Here is an 18,293-nt window from a genome sequence, read left to right on the forward strand (position 1 = left end):
ATATCTATGACCCTACTTCTATTTTGCAAATAAGGTTTTCTGTACTCATTTTTTTTTAGATTCCACATATTATGCAATATGATCTTTGTTTTTCTGTGTCTGGCTTACTTCACTCAGTATGACAATCTCTAGGTTCAGCCATGTTGCTGCAGATGGCATTATTTTGTCTTTTTGTGGCTGAGTAATATTCCATTCTATATGTGTACCATATCTTTATCCATTCCTCTGCTGCCAGACGTTTAGGTTGCTCCCATGTTCTGGCTATTTTAAATAGTGCTGCAGTGAACACTGGGGTGCATGTATCTTTTTGATTTACGGTTTTCTCTGGGCAGTGCTGAGGAGTGGGGTTGGTGAGTCATATGGTGGTTCTATTTTTAGTTTTTTAAGGACCCTTCATACTGTTCTCTGTAGTAACTGGACCAATTAACATTCCCACCAATAGTGAGGAGGGTTCCCTTTTCTCCACGCTCTCTCCAGCATTTACTGGTTGTAGATTATTTTGGATGATGGCTATTATGACCTGTGTCAACAAATATTTATTGAGTGTCTAATATGAGCCAGCACTGAGGATACAAAAGTGAGAAAAATAGGGAAAATCCATATACAATATAATATAGTCTGATAGCAATAGGTGGTATGGAGAGAAGTAAAGCAGAGCGAAGGGATTGAATGGTGAGGGGTATATTTTAGATGGTGTGGGGGGGTGGCGGTCAGGAGAAGTCTGTTCGAGGAGCTGATACTGGGATAGAGTGTGTGAGGAAGGAGTTTTGGAAGAAGCATGTTCAGGGAGAGGAAACAGGGAGTGCAAAGCCCTGAGGCAAGAACTTGCCTTGCGTACATGAGAAGCAGTGAGGAAACCACTGTGGCTGAAGCAGGTAGTGGAGGGCAGAGTGAGATGAGGCCAGAGGTGCGACCCGTAGACCCTGTAAGGACACGGTTTTTTATTGTAAGTGAGACAGAAGCCACTTGGAGGATGACAAGATCCTGTGTGGGTTTTAAAAGGATCCTTGTGGCTGCTTTCATTGTGGAGAATAAACTGCCTTAGGCAGAGGCGGAACGAAGCGGGAGACCAGTGAGGGGGCTGCTACAATAATCCGGACAAGTGATGGCTGGGACCACGGGGGCAGCCGCAACTAACGAGAGGTGAGCGGACTCCGGATATATTCTGGAAGGAGGGCCAGCAGTGCTTGCTTCTGCATTTGGGCAACTGCAGGAGATCTGGGACCTTTTTCTCTCCAGCAAGGGACTCTCCCCACTTCTCTGAGAGTAGAGTGAGTTTGGATTGTTAAGATCAAGTACCCAGGATCTCAAGGCATCCCGAGTCCATTTTCTCCCACCCCCACCACCCCACCGCCCAACAGTGGAAACAAAGGGGCACAGAAACAGCAGGAGGAGGTCCCAGCCATCTCTGATGGAGCCTGTGTCACAGAGTCGAATCTGTAGGTGGTGAGAGCTCAGCCTGGCCTCCCCTTCACACCGGCCCCTGGGGAGAAACCTGCCCGTGAGACAGCTGGCAGGAAGACATAGCTTGATGCTAGGGGAAAAATTAGATGCAGGCTTTTGGGGAAGCAGTAGAGGTAATTTGAAAATGCAACGTCACTGGAATGAGCTCGGAAACTAAATTTTACAAAAACGGAATGAAGGAACGAGGATCAAAGACAGTGAGACGGTTTTTTGAATGTTCCATGCTCACTGATTTTCTTTTAAAAATTTTTTATAAGATGAAAGTGACGTCGCTCAGTCGTGTCCGACTCTTTGTGGCCCCATGGACTGTAGCCTACCAGGCTTCTCCGTCCACCCAGGCAAGAATACTGGAGTGGGTTACCATTTCCTTCTCCAGGAGATCTTCCTGACCCAGGGACTGAACCCGGGTCTCCCGCACTTTAGGCAGACGCTCTACCGTCTGAACCACCAGGGAACTGTTGATTGATTGATTGATTGATGGACTTTCACGTGTATTTTCTTAGCTCTGCAGCATGCAGGATCTTAATCCTCCAACCAGAGTCTTAACCGCAGGACCTCCAGGGACTCCCTAATATTCTTTTTCTTTTTTATTTTTTCAGCTTTTTATTTTGTATTGGGGTATAGCTGATTAACAATGTTGTGATAGTTTCAAGCGAACAGGGAAGGGAGGGAGTCCCTAATTTTCAATTCCCTAAAGGGCTTCCTTGGTGGCTCAGACAGTAATCTGCTTTCAATGTGGGAGAGCTGGGTCCGATCCCTGGGTCAGGAAGATCCCCTGGAGAAGGGAATGGCAACCCATTTCGGTATTCTTGCCTGGAGAAATCCATGGACAGAGGAGCCTCGCGGACTACAGTCCATGGGGTTGCAGTCAGACACAACTGTGTGACAAATACTTTCAAAGATGCTTGGATTCACGTCACAGTTTAGTAAACTGTGAAGCAAGCTACTCTCTGTTCTGGGGTTCAGTGGTGAGAACTGGGGCTCAAACCGGGAGACCTGGGTTCCCTGTGTCCAACTCCCAGGTCCAAATTATTTCTAGAATGAGCTTAGATGAGCTGGTGATCTCAGGGGAAAGGAAAGCCAGGGAACTGGTTAAAGTTGCATTTATATAGCACGTTTTACCTAAGACTGAGAAAATCTAAGCAGCAACAAAAACCCAGGAGGGACACAGAAGGAGACAGGTGCCCTAGGCTCCTCTGAAGAGCTGTCACGCAGCTGTAGCCCTGGGCGAGGCACTTCCCCTTTCTGGGTTATCCAGCAAGCAATATGACCTGGGTCATCAGCGTGAATATCCTGGCGCCGCACCACTTCCTAGGGGTGTGATCTCAAGCATGTGACGTAAAGGTTGGTTGCCTCAGTTTTTTATCTGTGAAATAGAGGCAATAATGGTGCCCACCTTGGAGGTGTGTGATAAGGATTTGATGCTATAAACCTTATAAAGCACTTGGAACCATGTTTGGCAGATAATCAATGTCAGCTGTTGCTACTTTTGTGGCTGTTAAAGGGAGACGGAGTTACAGAGCTGCCAACGTCTCCATCCTAGCACTTGGCTGGTGGCCTGGTTCACACGCCAGACTGATTGTCGAGGGATGAGGGGCAGTGACGTGGAAGCTGGGATGGGGTGGGGGTGAAGCTGAGAACGAGGGCGAATGTTCAGGTCAAGGACATTCAAGCCCCAGTGAATTTCAGCAAATACTGGTCCAGCACCTATGATGTGCTGGGAACTTTCAAGGTGCTGGAAGACAGCAGTGAATACAAGAGGCAAAGACCTACCTTCATGGTGTTCGTGCTTCTGTGGGCTGAGTGGGAAGGGCAAAGCTGCAGTGATCTTTGCTAACCTGTTCACCCAGACCCTAGGCTGGCTGAAGGGTTATAGCAGCCACTGCTGACACCCCCACCCGCATCCCTAGCCTCAAGTCTGTATTCACCAGAAGTTTCGGTAAATAATTCCTGGCAGGGATACAGCATCTCATCTCAAATGCTTGCATCTTTCTGGTTTACTCTGGCATCGCGAAAACTACATCCACCCAGGGAGCAACCTGAATTTGCTCCTGGAGGCTGCTCGCAATCGACAATGGCTGGCGTCCGTAGTTAAGTACCCCAGAGGTACCTAGGCAAGTACCCTGAGAGACAAACCTAGGACACGTTCCACCCAGTCTCCTTAGACCTCACGGTTGCACGCAGCAGAATTTGCTCACCAATACCTCCATTGGCCTTTTTTTTTGAAAGTGAAAGTCGCTTAGTTGTGTCCAACTCTTTGCAACCCCATGGACTGTACAGTGCATGGAATTTTCCAGGCCAGAACACTGGAGTGGGTAGCCGTTCCCTTCTCCAGGGGATCTTCCCAACCCAGGGATCAAACCCAGGTCTCCCATATTACAGGTGGATTCTTTACCGCCTGAGTCACCAGAGAAGCCCCCCTTCTTTGTTATTATTATTTATGTATTTATTTGGCTGTCCAGGTCTTAGCTGTGGCATGCAAGATCTAGTTCCCTGATCAGGGATCAAACCCAGGCTCTCAGCACTGGAAGCAGCCAGTCTTGGCCACTGGACCACCAGGAAAGTTTCCCTCCACTGGCTTTTGCCTTTCTTTTCCTTTCCCACATTCCCCACTCTCCATGCTTCTAGAGCCACTTCCCAAGTAAACCACCTACATACACACCCATGTCTCAGGTTGCTTTTGGGGGGAAAAGAAAATCTAAGAAAGTTGGTATCAGAAATGGCCGAAGGGCTTCTGAAAATGGCTCCCTCACCAGTGAGGTGACTATGGGGCCTGGCGCTGGCGGTGAGTAGGGAGGTGATAAGTTCCCTGCAGGCTGCGGCCTCCTGCTGACCGAGACCCGGCTGTGGGAGGTAGGCCTGGGAGAGGTACAGAAAATACAGGGCTTCCCTGGTGGCTCAGTCAGTAAAGAATCCGCCTGTAAAGCGGGAGAACTGGGTGCAATCCCTGGGTTGGGAAGATCCCCTGGAGGAAGGCATGGCAACCCTCTCAGTATTCTTGCCTGGAGAATTCCATGGACAGAGGAGCCTGGCAGGCTGCAGTCCATGGGGTCGCAAAGAGTCGGACACGACCGAGCACCTAAGCACACACAGATGATAATTATGAGGACTGGGCACTGGCTGACCTCTGTTAACTTCCCTAGAAGTCTTGAAGAAAGAGAATCACAGGCTCAACTCAGGGCAGACCATGGGAGACAAAGAGAACCCCCACCCGCCCCCGCAATCAAAGCATTTGAAATGGTCCTCATCTCTTGTGGCCCAAGGGCAGACTGTGCTGATAATCAGCCTCCGTTCAGTTCAATTCAGTAGCTCAGTTGTGTCTGACTCTTTGTGACCCCATGGACTGCAGCCTGCCAGGCCTTCCTGTCCATCACCAACTCCCGGAGCCTACTCAAACTCATGTCCATTGAGTCAGTGATGCCATCCAACCACCTCATCCTCTGTCGTCCCCTTCTCCTCCTGCCTTCAATCTTTCCCAGCATCAGTGTCTTTTCCAATGAGTCAGTTCTTCCCATCAGGTGGCCAAAGTATTGGAGTTTCAGCATCAGCATCAGTCCTTCCAAAGAACACCCAGGACTGATCTCCTTTAGAATAGACTGGTTGGATCTCCTTGCAGTCCAAGGGACTCTCAAGAGTCTTCTCCAACACCACAGTTCAAAAGCATCAATTCTTCAGCACTCAGCTTTCTTTATAGTCCAACTCTCAGACCCACACATGACCACTGGAAAAACCATAGCTTTGACTAATAATCATAGCTAATAACCATAGCTTTGATAATCAGCCCCAGAGTTTGGTATAAAGGTGGTAGAGCTACAGGAGAGACCATGCGTGGCTGCAGCCAGCAAGGAGAGAGTGGGGCTCTGAGTCCTGGAACGGAGCTGTTTAGATGGGTGAATCTTACACTCCATACTTCCCTGAGCCCTCCAGGCCTGCAGAATGCCCGTCCCCTGCTAGAGGAGAACACACACCCATCACTTTAAGATTCACCCCACCTCCCCTCTCTGCCTGTAGACGAGAGTCAGCAAATGCTTTCAGGGGAAGAGAGTAAATATTTTAGGTTTGTGGGCCACATGGTGTCTGTCGCAACTACTCACGTCTGCTTTTGTGCTACTTAAAGTATAACAGCAGCCATAGACAGCAAGCAAATGGGTGAGTCAACGCTGAAGTAAAACTCTACAAAAATGGGCAGCTGGTCCCTGGAGGTAGGGTTTGCCAGCCTCGTCTCTTAGACCAATAACTGGGTCAGGTCTCAGCATTGCCGGAGTAGAAAAGGTAGATTTTCTGCTACTGGAGGAGACAACTTGCCCGAATGCTACAGGTCTGACCGATATGTTTTGGTAGGAACAGGGCGAACATATGGGAGGAGATCTCAGGGGTATGGGACTGGCACTGGGGGAGAGGAGGAATACAAGGCAGCCAAAGACAGTGTTTATTGAGCCCTCTCTCTTGACTCAAGATTAAACTTCCCAGGGAATTCCCTGGTGGTCCGGTGGTTAGGGCTCTGTACTCTCACAGCCCAGGGCCCAGGTTCGATTTCTGGTTGGGGAATTAAGCTCCCATGAGTCATGCGGCACTGTTCCCTCTTGGCGTCCAATGGGTCCAAATGAGTCTGTGGCTACTTCCCAGCCCCTGAATGCAAATCGGGATGGATGTACTCAGCAAGTAGCAGAACGCTCAGATTGTTTCCCTAACCGGTGAAATAAAAGCCATTAGGGAAAGGACTGAGTAGAAGTCTCTTCAGTTATCCCACTGGTCAAGATGGTAAATCAGAAGCAGTACCACGTCCGTGGTAGAATTGCAAAGGTTAATCCTACCCTCAGAAACTTAAAGGACACGGTGTTTCCCAATCTGCCCTCACCTGCTCCTACAAAAAACCAAACAAAGCATGGTGACTGATAACCGTCACGGCAGCCCTAGTTGCAGCCATTATATCATAAAGTATGGCATGTCTACTAGAATAGTCTCCATAGCTCTGATTGTAAGAAGCTAATAACATGGCCAATGCATTCCTTCCAATCCATATCAGGAAAGCGGATCAAAAGTCATGACCACATTCCCCACAAAAATTCAGGAACGTATATTAGTTAAGATTTAAATGGCCAACTGAGTTGAGGCACGCCGGGACATTCCCCCTATGTTATTGTTCAGTCACTCAGTCATCTCCGAGTCCTTGCAACCCCATGGACTGCAGCACACCAGCTTCCCTGTCCTTCACTATCTTCTAGAGCTTGCTCAAACTCATGTCCATTGAGTCGGTGATGCCATCCAACCATCTCATCCTCTGCCACCCTCTTCTCCTCCTGCCTCCTTCAAAAGCATCAGGGTCTTTTCCGGTGAGTCAGTTCTTCGCATCAGGTGGCCAAAGGATTGGAGCTTCAGCTTCAGCATCAGTCCTTAAAATGAATATACAGGGTTGATTTCGTTTAGGATTGACTGGTTTGATCTCCTTGCTGTCCAAGGAACTCTCAAGAGTCTTCTCCAACACAATTCAAAAGCATCAATTCTTTGGAACTCAGCCTTCTTTATGGTCCAACTCTCACATCTGTGCATGACTACTGGAAAAACCATAGCTTTGACTAGACCGACCTTTGCCAGCCAAGGGATGTCTCTGCTTTTTAATACAGTCTACACACCCCATGTGGTTAAAGGACAAATTATTATACTGTGGACATCCTACCACTAAAAAGAGGCATAGTGCTGGTGGCCAATAGGGACATTGGAGGCAGTATACTGAGTACTGCTCCAGCTCATGTATTGGATGATTTATTTATTAAGTGGAGTCCAGAGCTTAAGAGGCACTGCAATAGGTCCTCACTATGCGGAAAACACTTGGGATGTGACCCAGCATATCCCATAATACTGGAAATATCCACGGGAGATAAGCAAACAGTGTAAAGTCTCCAAAAGCCCCAAGGGCAGAGCCTCATCTCAGACCCTGAGGGTTCTGGAGCAAAGCCATGGTCCACAGAACAGAAGATTATTCAGTATTTGAAAAGTAGTTCTTGGCCAAACTGCAGGATCCAGAGCAAAGAAATGATTACTGTTTTAAGCTACTAAGGCTTCAGTCAGTCAGTCTTAGGGTTGATAAATATAAACAGATAATCAGAAGATTCATGTAAGAGTACTTTGTTTTTTTTAAGGTCATATAGGATTCCACTATATACAGATACCACAGTTTATGTATCTGTCCTTATGTTCTGGACATTTAGGTTGTTTCATAGGCTCTGTTATGAATAACGCTGCTATAAAAATATCTTTAGGCACAACTGTGTGTTTATTTCTCTTGAGAACAAACCTAAGAATGGAATTCCTAGACATCATTCCTCCCCTAGGCTTGAGGGGAGGCATCTTTAGAAGATATTGCCAAAGAGTTATTCCAAAGGAGATGAAATAGGTCATGCTTCCACCAGGAGGTATGAGTTCCAGTTGCTCTGTATCCTCACCAACCCTTGACATTGTCAGTCTTTTTCATGTTAGTCATTCTGGTAGATGTGTACTGGTATTTTATTTGTGATTTTAATTTGCATTTTTTTCTGATGAGTCACAATGTATTCTTTACTTTTTAAAAAACCACACACAAGAACCCAAAATACTGACAGTGGCAATCTGTAGAGGTGTGATGACTTATTGTTTTGTTATTGTCTGCTTTTTGTTTTGTGGTCTCGGTCTTTCTTTTGCTAAACTATTTTGCTTTTTTATTAAGTACATATTTAATTTAAAAAACCTCCACCTACTTGTTCTTATAAATAGTAAGGTATATCAACCACAACACTAATGAGTAAAGTCATCAGGAGTATTTATTGAGCACCTGCTGTATACTCAGCACTGTGGGCGGGGCTTCAAAGCACACAGGGCAGTACGGGACTCACTCCCTGCCCTTGAGGGGCTTCCAGTCTAGGTGGAGACAGAAGAAACAGGACGTACGGGAGCCAGGAGAAAACAGTCCAGGCCAGGATGCTACAGGAGCTGCAAGGCGTCTGGGCTCAGGCCCACCAAGTGGTTCAGCGCCAGGAAAGACAATGACTCACAGCTCCCAGACCCATATTTGCCCACTTAGCATATCCTATCCACAGCCTCTGTTCCTGCCATCTGACTCCTTCAGCTGTTATTCAAAGTGCAATGAAATGGGGGAAGGGGTGGGGCCAATGGAAAAAGTCCTTGGACAAGTTCCAGGGGCTGGTGTCACACTGTCCCTCCTGGAAAAATCTGCTCCTCACCCACCTACCCCTAACACAGAGAGATCCCCATTCAAGGAGGCCTGCCTGACCACCCAGGACCCCCCACCCCAAGAGCTAAGAGGAGGGGGCAGTCGCTGCTTGAGGTAGAACTGGGGAACCCTACGTCTAGCATGTCCTTTCCTCCACCAGTCCACTGAGTTGGGGGTTAGGGCACCCCCTCAGAGCTGCCACCCAGGGCTGAGAAGATACTAAAGAGAAAAGGCATGGAGGAAGGGAGAGGAGCAGAGAGGGACTGAGAGCCTGGCTGGGAAACAGGGGCCTCTGGGGCTCCTGGAAAAATGCAGGGGACAGGGAAGCCAAACACTGAGATTGGCTCCCCTGAGGATGGGGGTAGAGGGGTGGGAGGCAGGGGTGGTTTGCTACAGGCCCCTACCTTCCCCATGCCTTCACAGGACGGAGGTGGGAATCAAGGGCCAGAAGGGTGTCCAATCCCGCAGCCCCATTTCCAGGCTGTGCCCACTTCAGGGTCACCCTGCCCAACCTTAGAGGGGCAAGGGGAACCCAAAGTTCTGATGATGCCTCCAACTCTGTTGGGCCCCCTTCAAAGTGCTATCTATTTACTTCTCAGATTATAAGGAATTCAGGTCTGAGAATGCAGGAAAGAGGGGGCGAGACTTCGAGACTTCGTAACACCCATCAGATGGCAGCGGGGAGGGAGCCAGGCCCCTCCAGAGAGTGCCACCCAGAGGATGGGGGTCACACCAGCCTCAGAGGAGCAAGGACGAGGAAAGCAAAGGATGCTGCTGCTGTTGCTAAGTCACTTCAGTCGTGTCCGACTCTGTGTGACCCCATAGACGGCAGCCCACCAGGCTCCCCCGTCCCTGGGATTCTCCAGGCAAGAACACTGGAGTGGGTTGCCATTTCCTTCTCCAATGCATGAAAGTGAAAAGTGAAAGTGAAGTTGCTTAGTCGTGTCCAGCTCTTAGCGACCCCATGGACTGCAGCCTACCAGGCTGCTCCGCCCATGGGATTTTCCAGACAAGAGTACTGGAGTAGGGTGCCATTGCCTTCTCCGAGCAAAGAATGAAGAGGGTTTAAATAACAGTTCATATAATAAAAATACCTAGCAATCTAATAAGCCTATTTTTTCTGCTAATTTTTTTCTTTTTAAATAATTCTAATGCCAGAGGCTGGGGGTGTGGGAAGGGTGACAGCAAGCAGCGTATGTACAAGAGGAGGCGTTTAAATTAAAACACAAATAATAATTAAGACGCACAAACTGAAGGACCAAGGCAAAAGGTACAGAAGAGGCCTGCAGTGGGTCCGTTTCCACGAGGACGTGCTTCCAGCAGCGGGGTTAGGGCTTCCTCTTGGAGCAGATCAGCCTGCGTTTGGAGTGGTAGAAATCTGGGGGGAGAGAACAGATGTCAGCCAGGTCAGGAGGAAGAGGGCCCAGCAGAGCCACCCGCGCAGTGCAAACTGCAGAGGGACCAGGGACCCCTCCCCAGGGCCCGAGAGACACACTGCCAAGTATAGGGAAAAACTCTGGAAACTTCTAGCCTCTCTCCCGGAGGGCTACATACATACAGAACATCCCCCCACACTTCACAGAGGTGATCAATAACAGACTTTACATGCATGGGCCTGCTTTAAGCCAAGCTGCCCAAATGCAGTGGTCGCTAACCCTAGGCGGCTGTTTAAATTAACTAGCATTAGACTAAAAGAAAAGATTTAATTCCTCATGGCAAACACTCAGTAGTGATATGTGGCCAGCGGTACTGGGCATCTGCTTCTTTGCAGAGCCTGATATATCAGAGAGTGTTCTGCACGATGTCTGAGCCATATAAAGGTTAGTTATTATTATTATCATTATTGTTAGTTTTGACCCAGCTGCAAATGTGCTGTGGGATTCTTGGCTGCACTGCTCCAAGCTTCCATTTCCTCACCTATAAAATGAGGATAACACTGGTACGATGCTCGGAGGATTAAATGAAATGTTTCCAGAAAGACGTTGGTGGGGACTTCCCTGGTGGTCCAGTGGCTAAGACTCCTTGCGCTCAACAGAGGTGGCCTGGGTTCTGTCCTTGCTCAGGGAATTAAGATCCCACAAGCCGTACAGCCAAAATAATAACAATAATACATTTGTAAAGTAAAAAATAAAAAGACGTCGGCTGAAGGCCTGGCATAGTGTTCAACTGCCAGCCTCACTTATTCCATTTCCCTCAAGCACCTACTATGTGTCACACACCATCCAAGGTGCTGAGGACTCAATTATGAACAAGAGAGATACAGATTTCTTTCTTGTGGAGATAGGATCCTATTTGGGAAGATGGACTATACAAAAATACGGAAGTAGCTGTTGATAGTTTAAAAAGTATCAAAAAGAGAAAAACAGGCTGGGAAGTGTGGGTGAAGGTGTGTATGTACGAAGGGGAAGGCGAGTTAGGTTTGGATAAGGCAGCCAGGAAATTATCATTCATTTACTCTCCATGGCAAATTCAGTGTGGGACCTAAGGCAAATCATTCTACCTCTCAGAGTCCTGTTCCTTTGCCTATAAAAGGATGCCAAGAATGTCCTATGATATTAGATCACTATAAGGACTAAAAGAAATCTAGACACTTATCAAAGGTCCTGGCACACAGTCAATGTTCCAAATAAATGTCAGCTAATCGGTCTTGGTAGCAGACTTGCTGTGTGACCTCAGGCAAACCACTTCCCCTCTCTGGGCCTGTTTCCCGCCCCTCAGAGTGATGAGTAAGCTGGGCCAGACAGGTCAGCCCTGGCACAGTGAGTTCTGGGATTCCTAATCCCTTGCCGCCCCCTCTGCTCCCGTCCTCACCTGTCATGCTGGTCTGGCGCCGTTTCCGGCCCTGGGAGGGGCCAGGCCCACCAGGGGTCCCCTCGGGCCGCTCAGGGGAGCGAGTCACGAGGGTGCAGGACAGCGACAGGTCCAAGTGGTCCTCCTGAGACGTGCCCTGCAGCAGGGCGGATGAGGGGCTCGGCCGCTTGCCCCCTCCCACGTCGTCTCGGGGCCCCACGGGCAGGTAGAGCTTGGGCAGGCCGAGGCCCCTCACGCGCTCCCAGGCAAAGTCCCCCTCCAGGGGCGTCTCGGTGACAAAGTCGAAGTTCCATCGCTCTCGGGCCTCCTGCACGCAGCTGGCCATGAGGGCGTCGCAGTCCTGGCGCAGCTGCTCGCTGTCCACTGGACCAAAGAGGCAGCGGCAGGCCTTGCTGCTGCGGGGGATCTGATGCGCGTCCCTGGACGGCTCAGACATGGTACCTGTGGCTGCAACACAAGGAAGACCCGGGGCACGTGAGACACTCAGGAAGTCGGATGCTCCCTCTCCAGGCCATGCCACTGCGTAACCTCAGGCGCAGTCTCCTTACTAGAAAGTGAGGTGAGAGAGGCTCTCGGGTTCCTCCTACAGGCTCTCCCAACCTCCACCCACAGAAAGGGTGTGAGAGGCAGAGTCAGTCAGCTGACACCCCCAGGTCACTGGGGGAGTGGGCAGCTGAAGGGCAAGTTTATGTCAACAAAGGCAAGTTTATTGCAATAGCAGGGATCAGGGTCCTGTTTACCACCGGGTGTTATCAGCTAAAATCAATTTGTTTTTCCCACTGAGGTGTCCCTCATGGGTGTGAATGCCCCCAGGTATGTGTGAATTGTCAGAGTCCAGCAGTTTCCTAACTCCAGGCCTGGCCGGGGAGGTCAATTCCTAAGAAAATGGACGCCTCCTCTCAAATCCCTCCGTCTAGATGCTCATGTGGAGTAATCCTGCTCAGTTACTTAAAACTACTCTGGATTTGGGGGTTAAAAAGCACCTGGGTTCTAGTCCTCGCTCTGCCACTTCCTACCTCAACTTTCAAAGAGTCACTTCAAGTCCCCCGGCCTCAGTTTCCTCATCTGTAAAATGGGACTGCATACATGTCTAAAGAGCAGGGCTGTAGATGCAGGCTCAAGGAAATGATTGGCGGGCCCTGCCAGGCAAGGCAGATGGAGCAGAGTTGAACGGCTGTATCTTGGTGGTTCAACGTGAAGGCTTTGGAACCAGGCCACTTGGGTTGGAATCCAGGCTCTGCTGGGCAACCTTTGACAAATGGCTTAACTTCTCTGGGTTCTGTTTTCTTCCTGTACAAGACGGAGATTTCCATGTGTAGAGTTGTCTCTTGTGTATGTTGGACGAGGGTGTTTACTATGACTAGTGCGTTCCCTTGGCAAAACTCCGTTTGCCCTGCTTCACTTTGTACTCCAAGGCCAAACTTGCCTGTAACTCCAGGTACCTCCTGAGTTCCTACTTTTACATTCCAGTCGCCTATGATGAAAGGGACATCTATTTCTGGTGTCATTTCTAGAAGGAGATAACAACAGCGACTGTCTCAGAGGCCAGATGTGAGAATTCGCTAAGCGGTTGTAGATAACGCCCTCTGAGCCATACCAAGTACAGAGAAAGTGTTTGGAGAATATTATTTCTCTCTGCCTTTAGTTCTGGCTGACTCCTCCCCATCACTCCACCTGGGCCACCGCCTCCTTCAGACAGCAGCTGACAGGTGTTGTGGGCTGAGGGCCTTTCCCAAGGATGTCATCAGGCAGGCAGCCTGCGGGTAAGGAGGAGCCAGGCAGGGCAGGGCAGAGCAATGATTTCTCCCAGGCTGAGCCACATCCTGCCAGGTACATCAGGTGACCTGAAGTCTAGACAACCTGGAAGCCCCTGCCCCATTCTGCCTGCATCCAAGGAACCCGTTTTGCAGGCAAAGAAAATTAAAGCACCGGTCTACCTGGTTCCTCTCCTCCCACTAAAGTGGGAGAGGGAAAACTAAAGGAGAGGGAACACTGAAGGTGAGCTTGCCCATGAGGGGGGGTGCTGGCACCTCCCTGCCCGGCTCTGGCTTGACTCCAGGTCTGAGCACCTGCATGACTTTAACAGGGACTGGGTTTTCCTGGGGACAAGTCCTGATTTGCAGGCTCTGAAGGTGAAAGCCCTGCTGAGGGTCCTCCTAGGGCAAGCAGCCCTGGACCCACACCATACCTGTCCCCACTCCACCTCTCACAGTGAGTGAAGCCCACAGCTCCAAGTCTCAGCACACAGGGGAGGGGAGGGCACTAGATGACCTCTGACCAAGTTTAAAGGGCAGGAGTTTTAAGACTTGCCCTGAACCCACACGGTTAAAAAGATCAATAGCGTCTACTCAAGCTGCCACATAGAGAGAGGGGTTACATAGCGCAGTGGACAAAGCCCATAAATAACCTTTGCTCACTCTCTTCAGGGGTAAGGATTGAGACTTATTTACACATTTTATGAGCCAAGGGCTGTTGTAAAAAAGTTTATGGATATTAATTTTCGGAAGAAATGGCTATATCAGCTCTTTTACGGAAGAGGTAACCAGGCTCAGAGAAATTAAGTAAGTTTCCCAAGGTCACACAGCTCACCAGTGGCACAGTCAGGATTTGAACCCAGCCCCAAATGCCCTGTGTTCTGCGTGCTGGTGTTGAACCCTACTCCCTCTCAAATTCTGAGATTTCCTCACCAGAGAGGAGCTCCTCACCACTTGAGGAGCTTTTTCAAAATGTAGATTTGACAGGCCCCTTCTTCCCCAGATGATTAAATTCAAGGGCTTGACAGTTCTCCAGATGGGCATGCTTGGGGTGCCAGCCAAGAAGGGACACACAGAATGGCTTGAATAGACACTACAGATCTCAGGGCTTCATTGGCAAGAGGAGGAACCCTGCTAGGGTTTTATCATGCCTTGGACTTCAACCATATTTTCATTCCCAAATAATCAGTAAGCACTCAGTAAACACTGCAGATCCAATGGGGGCACTACTTTTAAGAGAGGAGTGGGCAAAGACTCAGCATCAGTACCAGAGTAGATTACATTGGGAATCAAAGGCTGGTGAAGACTCATTCCGCGGGAAGGCGGGTTAGCTATTAGCCATGTGGCCAGAAGAGGGCGCCGGTCTCCAGGAAATCACGCGCGGAGGGGGAGCTGCGTGGGCAGAGCTTGGGAGGCCGGCAGCGAGCTGTGATGAGTCAGTTTCCTGCAAAGCGCTACCCGCCCGCCAAAACTTCGCTTCCACTCCCGCTGCACGTCACCCTGGGGTGGGGAGGGGGAGTGGGAGGGGGATCGGGGGCCGCGAACACGTCACGCTGAGCCAGTCAGGCTTCCGAAACGCCCGCCACTATTGGGAAACAGCGCGCTCTCGCGCCGCCTCTTGTGAAACACGCGCGTACGCGCGTACACACACACACACACACACACACACACACGGCACGCACACACACACGGCACGCACGCAACAAGCGCGCCGAGATCTGTTCCCTCCACCTTATCTCCACGCCCAAAGCAAGGGATGAGTCAGATCCCTGAAAAATAAAAATAGACGGGAGCAACGAAAACAAAACCGCTCTTAAGTCCTCCCCGAAACGCAACGTGGAGGAAGGGGAAGGAGGGAGGGAGGGAGCTGCCCGGGCGCCCTAAAGCACCAAACCCAGTTCCAGGATTCTTGTCCCTACGGGGAACGCGCAAGTGTCCTCCGAGGGCCCCAGACCAGGCGGACAAGGCGGACGCACTACAGTCCGCGCTGGGCGGTGGCGTCCGAAGGGCGAATCGCCCTGCTCTGCTAGCCCTGTTGTCCTTGGAGAGGGAATTCCGGACTGGCTTGGAGTCCCTGAAAGCAGGTGACGGAGGCCTGAGCAGCGACGCACCGCGAAGCCCCATCCCTCAAACACAGGACCTTTCCTTCCCTTCCCCCACCGCCCCCGTCCTGGGCTGGGTGCCCCCACCGCGCCGCAGAGCAGAGCTCGGCTCCTGTCCCCGAGTCCGTCCGGCCGACCCAAGGGCAGGCTGGGCCGGGGTTCTCACGGCAGCGCTGGGAGAGAGGTAGGTCCGGCTTCGGGGCTTCCCTAACTGACAGGCTGGCGCAAGCCCACCCAGCGCCCGGCCGCGGCTCCGGGTCCCAGAGGGCGCGCCTCGGGGCAGGGACCGGACACCCGGTCTTGGACCTCCCGGTGTCCCGGTTTCCCTGAGAACACTCTGTGCCAGCCAAATAGGTCACTGTGCTGATTGATGGTGGCGGCGTGGGGGCACAGAGACCGTGGAGAGGGAGAAGGGACTTCTGGCGGAGCCACAGTCTCCCAGCCCTGGCGGAGTTCTGATGTCACCCGGCTCGTTCCCCGGGGTCTTCTTGTCACCGTGAGTCACCTCCCAGCTTACTCTTAAGGAACGTGTCCCGACACGTTCCCAGGGGCCCAGGACACAGCCGGAGCTGACCTCAGCAGCACCGGGGACTCTGACCTCGGTTCTGGGCCAGGACGACACCGATCGGATCTGAGAACCGCCCGGGAATGGATCCCAGATGAACCTGTTCGGCTTGGCTTTCCCCGCCCCTCCCGGAGTCCTGCGCGGACCGGGCTTTGTCCCCACGCAGCGAGCGTGCCGAGCCTGGAGTCCCGGGCGCACCCTCGGCCGGGTCCACGCCTTCCCTCGCCCCGGCGGAGTTTCCAGGGGAGGGATCGCAGAGGGGAGATCCCTAGTACTTGGGCGCCTTCTCCGCGCCCGGAGCCTCCGACGCATCCCGGGCCCTGTCCCCACACGCGCACTCACAGCCCTTGGTGCACTCCAAACCGAGACCCGCGCGCAGGGCCCCGCGCGCCATTCACCTGTGAACACAGGACACACGCGCCCCCGCGGATACACACCCCCCAGGGGCACGGACAAACACGCGGACTCGCTCGGCTCGGCTCGGGAGCCTCAGCTCGGGATCCGCTCTGGCCCCGGCTCCCTCACCTCTCCTGGGGGTCTCGGGACGTCTCCGTGAATCTGCGCGCAGCGCCGGGTCTCCCAACCACGGTCTCCAGCCGCTGCTCACACCTCAGCTGGCGCCGCCGGGCGCCGGGCGCCGGGCTTATAAAGAGGCTGGAGGCGGGACCGGCCGCTCCGCCCACAGCGGCGCTTCTGCTCCGACGGCTCCCCGATGACTCCGCTGCCAACCTCACAGGCTGCAGGGGGGCGCTTCCCTCCTTCCCACTCTCCGCGCCTGGGTTTGTGCACTTGACATATTTCCGCAAGAACTGAGTCCCAGTTCTCTTTTTTTTTCCCCCCAGTTCGGGGTGGTTGGGGTGGGGAGGGCGAGTTGGACCTCCCACCAACGTGACGGCGGCGCTATTGGGACCAGACGGACTAGCCCCCCTCCCTGACCCACCACCGACTGGCTCTGGGCAAGGATTTACCCCAACACCTGAATAAACCACGAGGAATGACATTAATAAAGGAAAAAAGATCCTTAAATAATTTTGTTTTTAAAACAACACTTCACTTTGCAATTCCCAGAAAAGCCCCACTGTACCACCATGGGTCCCTCACTACACCACCTCTCCCCATCACCTGAGGCACCCAGAGACCCCAACAAAGCATTCTTGGGGGCCAGAACGGATTCAATTCCCTTTATTTCACAGAAGAGGATTCAATTCCCCGTATTTCACAGAAGAGGAATCCGACCGAAGCCCACAGAACTAAAGGGGTGAGAAGTTATTTGTCAAATGCTCCAGGGAAGGACGGAATTGGGGACACTGCCAAGAAAGGGCTAGCTTGGTCTCCAGGGAAAATGGGACACTGAGCTAAGCTTCCCACCCCCTCCTCCTCACCGCCTATATCCACCTCCCGTCTCACCTTAGCAGAGGAAAGCTCAATCTGATTGCTGTGGATTTGCGGGCTGGGAAGGGGAGAAGGATTGGGTGGGTGAGTTATCTCCTGGGTAATCCCCACCCACCACATACACTGCTGCAAAGGGAGGCTCAGAGCTTGGAGGCCTGACTCAGGGGATACAGCAAGTCAATGGTGATGGTTAGAACACAGACCTTTTGCTTCTCATCCAGAGCTCTCTGCTTATTGCCCTGTTTCAGCGGCTTTAGAATACAAGATATGCCTAGCACCTGTCATTTCCAGGCAATACTCTGAGGTGACACGGACGAAAGCAATTCTAGAAAGGCCAACCAGAGCTTCCAGCAGATGCAAAAGCTAGTGAGGTGCCCTGCTGCTCCCCATCCCCACTTGTACCCCACCTTTGCTTCCTTCCTTCATCTGAAATATTTTTGATTTCTGCCTGTAAAAAAATTGCAGAGAACAGAGTGTTAATCTGAACAGAAATTGACTAAAACATAGAATGCAGGCTGGAAGCAGCTGCAATTACTGACCTCTAGGGCTGTTCGGCGTCTGGAAATCTCTGCCCAGACATGCCCAGTCTTCTTCCCCCAAAGCAGCTGACCTCAGGGAGGACAGGCTTGCTTCTCCTCTACTGCTGGAACAGGAGCCCGGGGAGGGGTGGGAGGACCCTTTACCAGACCCCCTTGCCTGCCTGATATTGGAATCAAGCCAGAATTGTAGGTGGACTTTGGAAGAACCTCAAACAGGCCAAGACCCCAGGACCAGCCCTCTCGTCTCCCAGCTCCACCGTCCCTACTTCCAACACACCTGTGCCCACACCACCTAAAGGCTGGGTTGTCAAATGTCCAGCACAGGACGGGCACATCCTCCTACTGTCTCGAATCCCCTTGGCTTTCGGACATTGTAAATAGACTTGACATTGTCTATCTGTTTACTTTTGGGGAAAAAAATTTAACGACAGCTTGTATTGAATTAGTTTTATGGTCCTG

The 18,293-nt window shown here is 51.5% G+C and overlaps 1 protein-coding gene across 1 annotated transcript; it reads right to left on the minus strand.

Moving 5' to 3' along the window:
• Window positions 8,244-16,559, minus strand: CDKN1A (cyclin dependent kinase inhibitor 1A). The gene is made up of 3 exons (XM_018039118.1): window positions 16,429-16,559; window positions 11,483-11,929; window positions 8,244-10,049 (listed from the first exon to the last, which is right to left on the minus strand). The coding sequence occupies exons 2-3, from the start codon at window positions 11,916-11,918 to the stop codon at window positions 10,000-10,002; spliced, it is 486 nt and encodes a 161-aa protein (XP_017894607.1). The 5' UTR covers window positions 11,919-11,929; window positions 16,429-16,559; the 3' UTR covers window positions 8,244-9,999.

Source organism: Capra hircus, chromosome 23 (assembly GCF_001704415.2).
Source record: "Capra hircus breed San Clemente chromosome 23, ASM170441v1, whole genome shotgun sequence".
Taxonomy (NCBI): domain Eukaryota; kingdom Metazoa; phylum Chordata; class Mammalia; order Artiodactyla; family Bovidae; genus Capra; species Capra hircus.

Coding starts and splice junctions, on each gene's coding strand:
- CDKN1A (XM_018039118.1), bottom strand. CDS start 11,918: ATGTCTGAGCCGTCCAGGGACGCGCATCAGATCCCCCGCAGCAGCAAG. Junction 10,050..11,482: donor GCGCCAGACCAGCATGACAG/GTGAGGACGGGA, acceptor CTCTCCCCCCAG/ATTTCTACCACTCCAAACGC.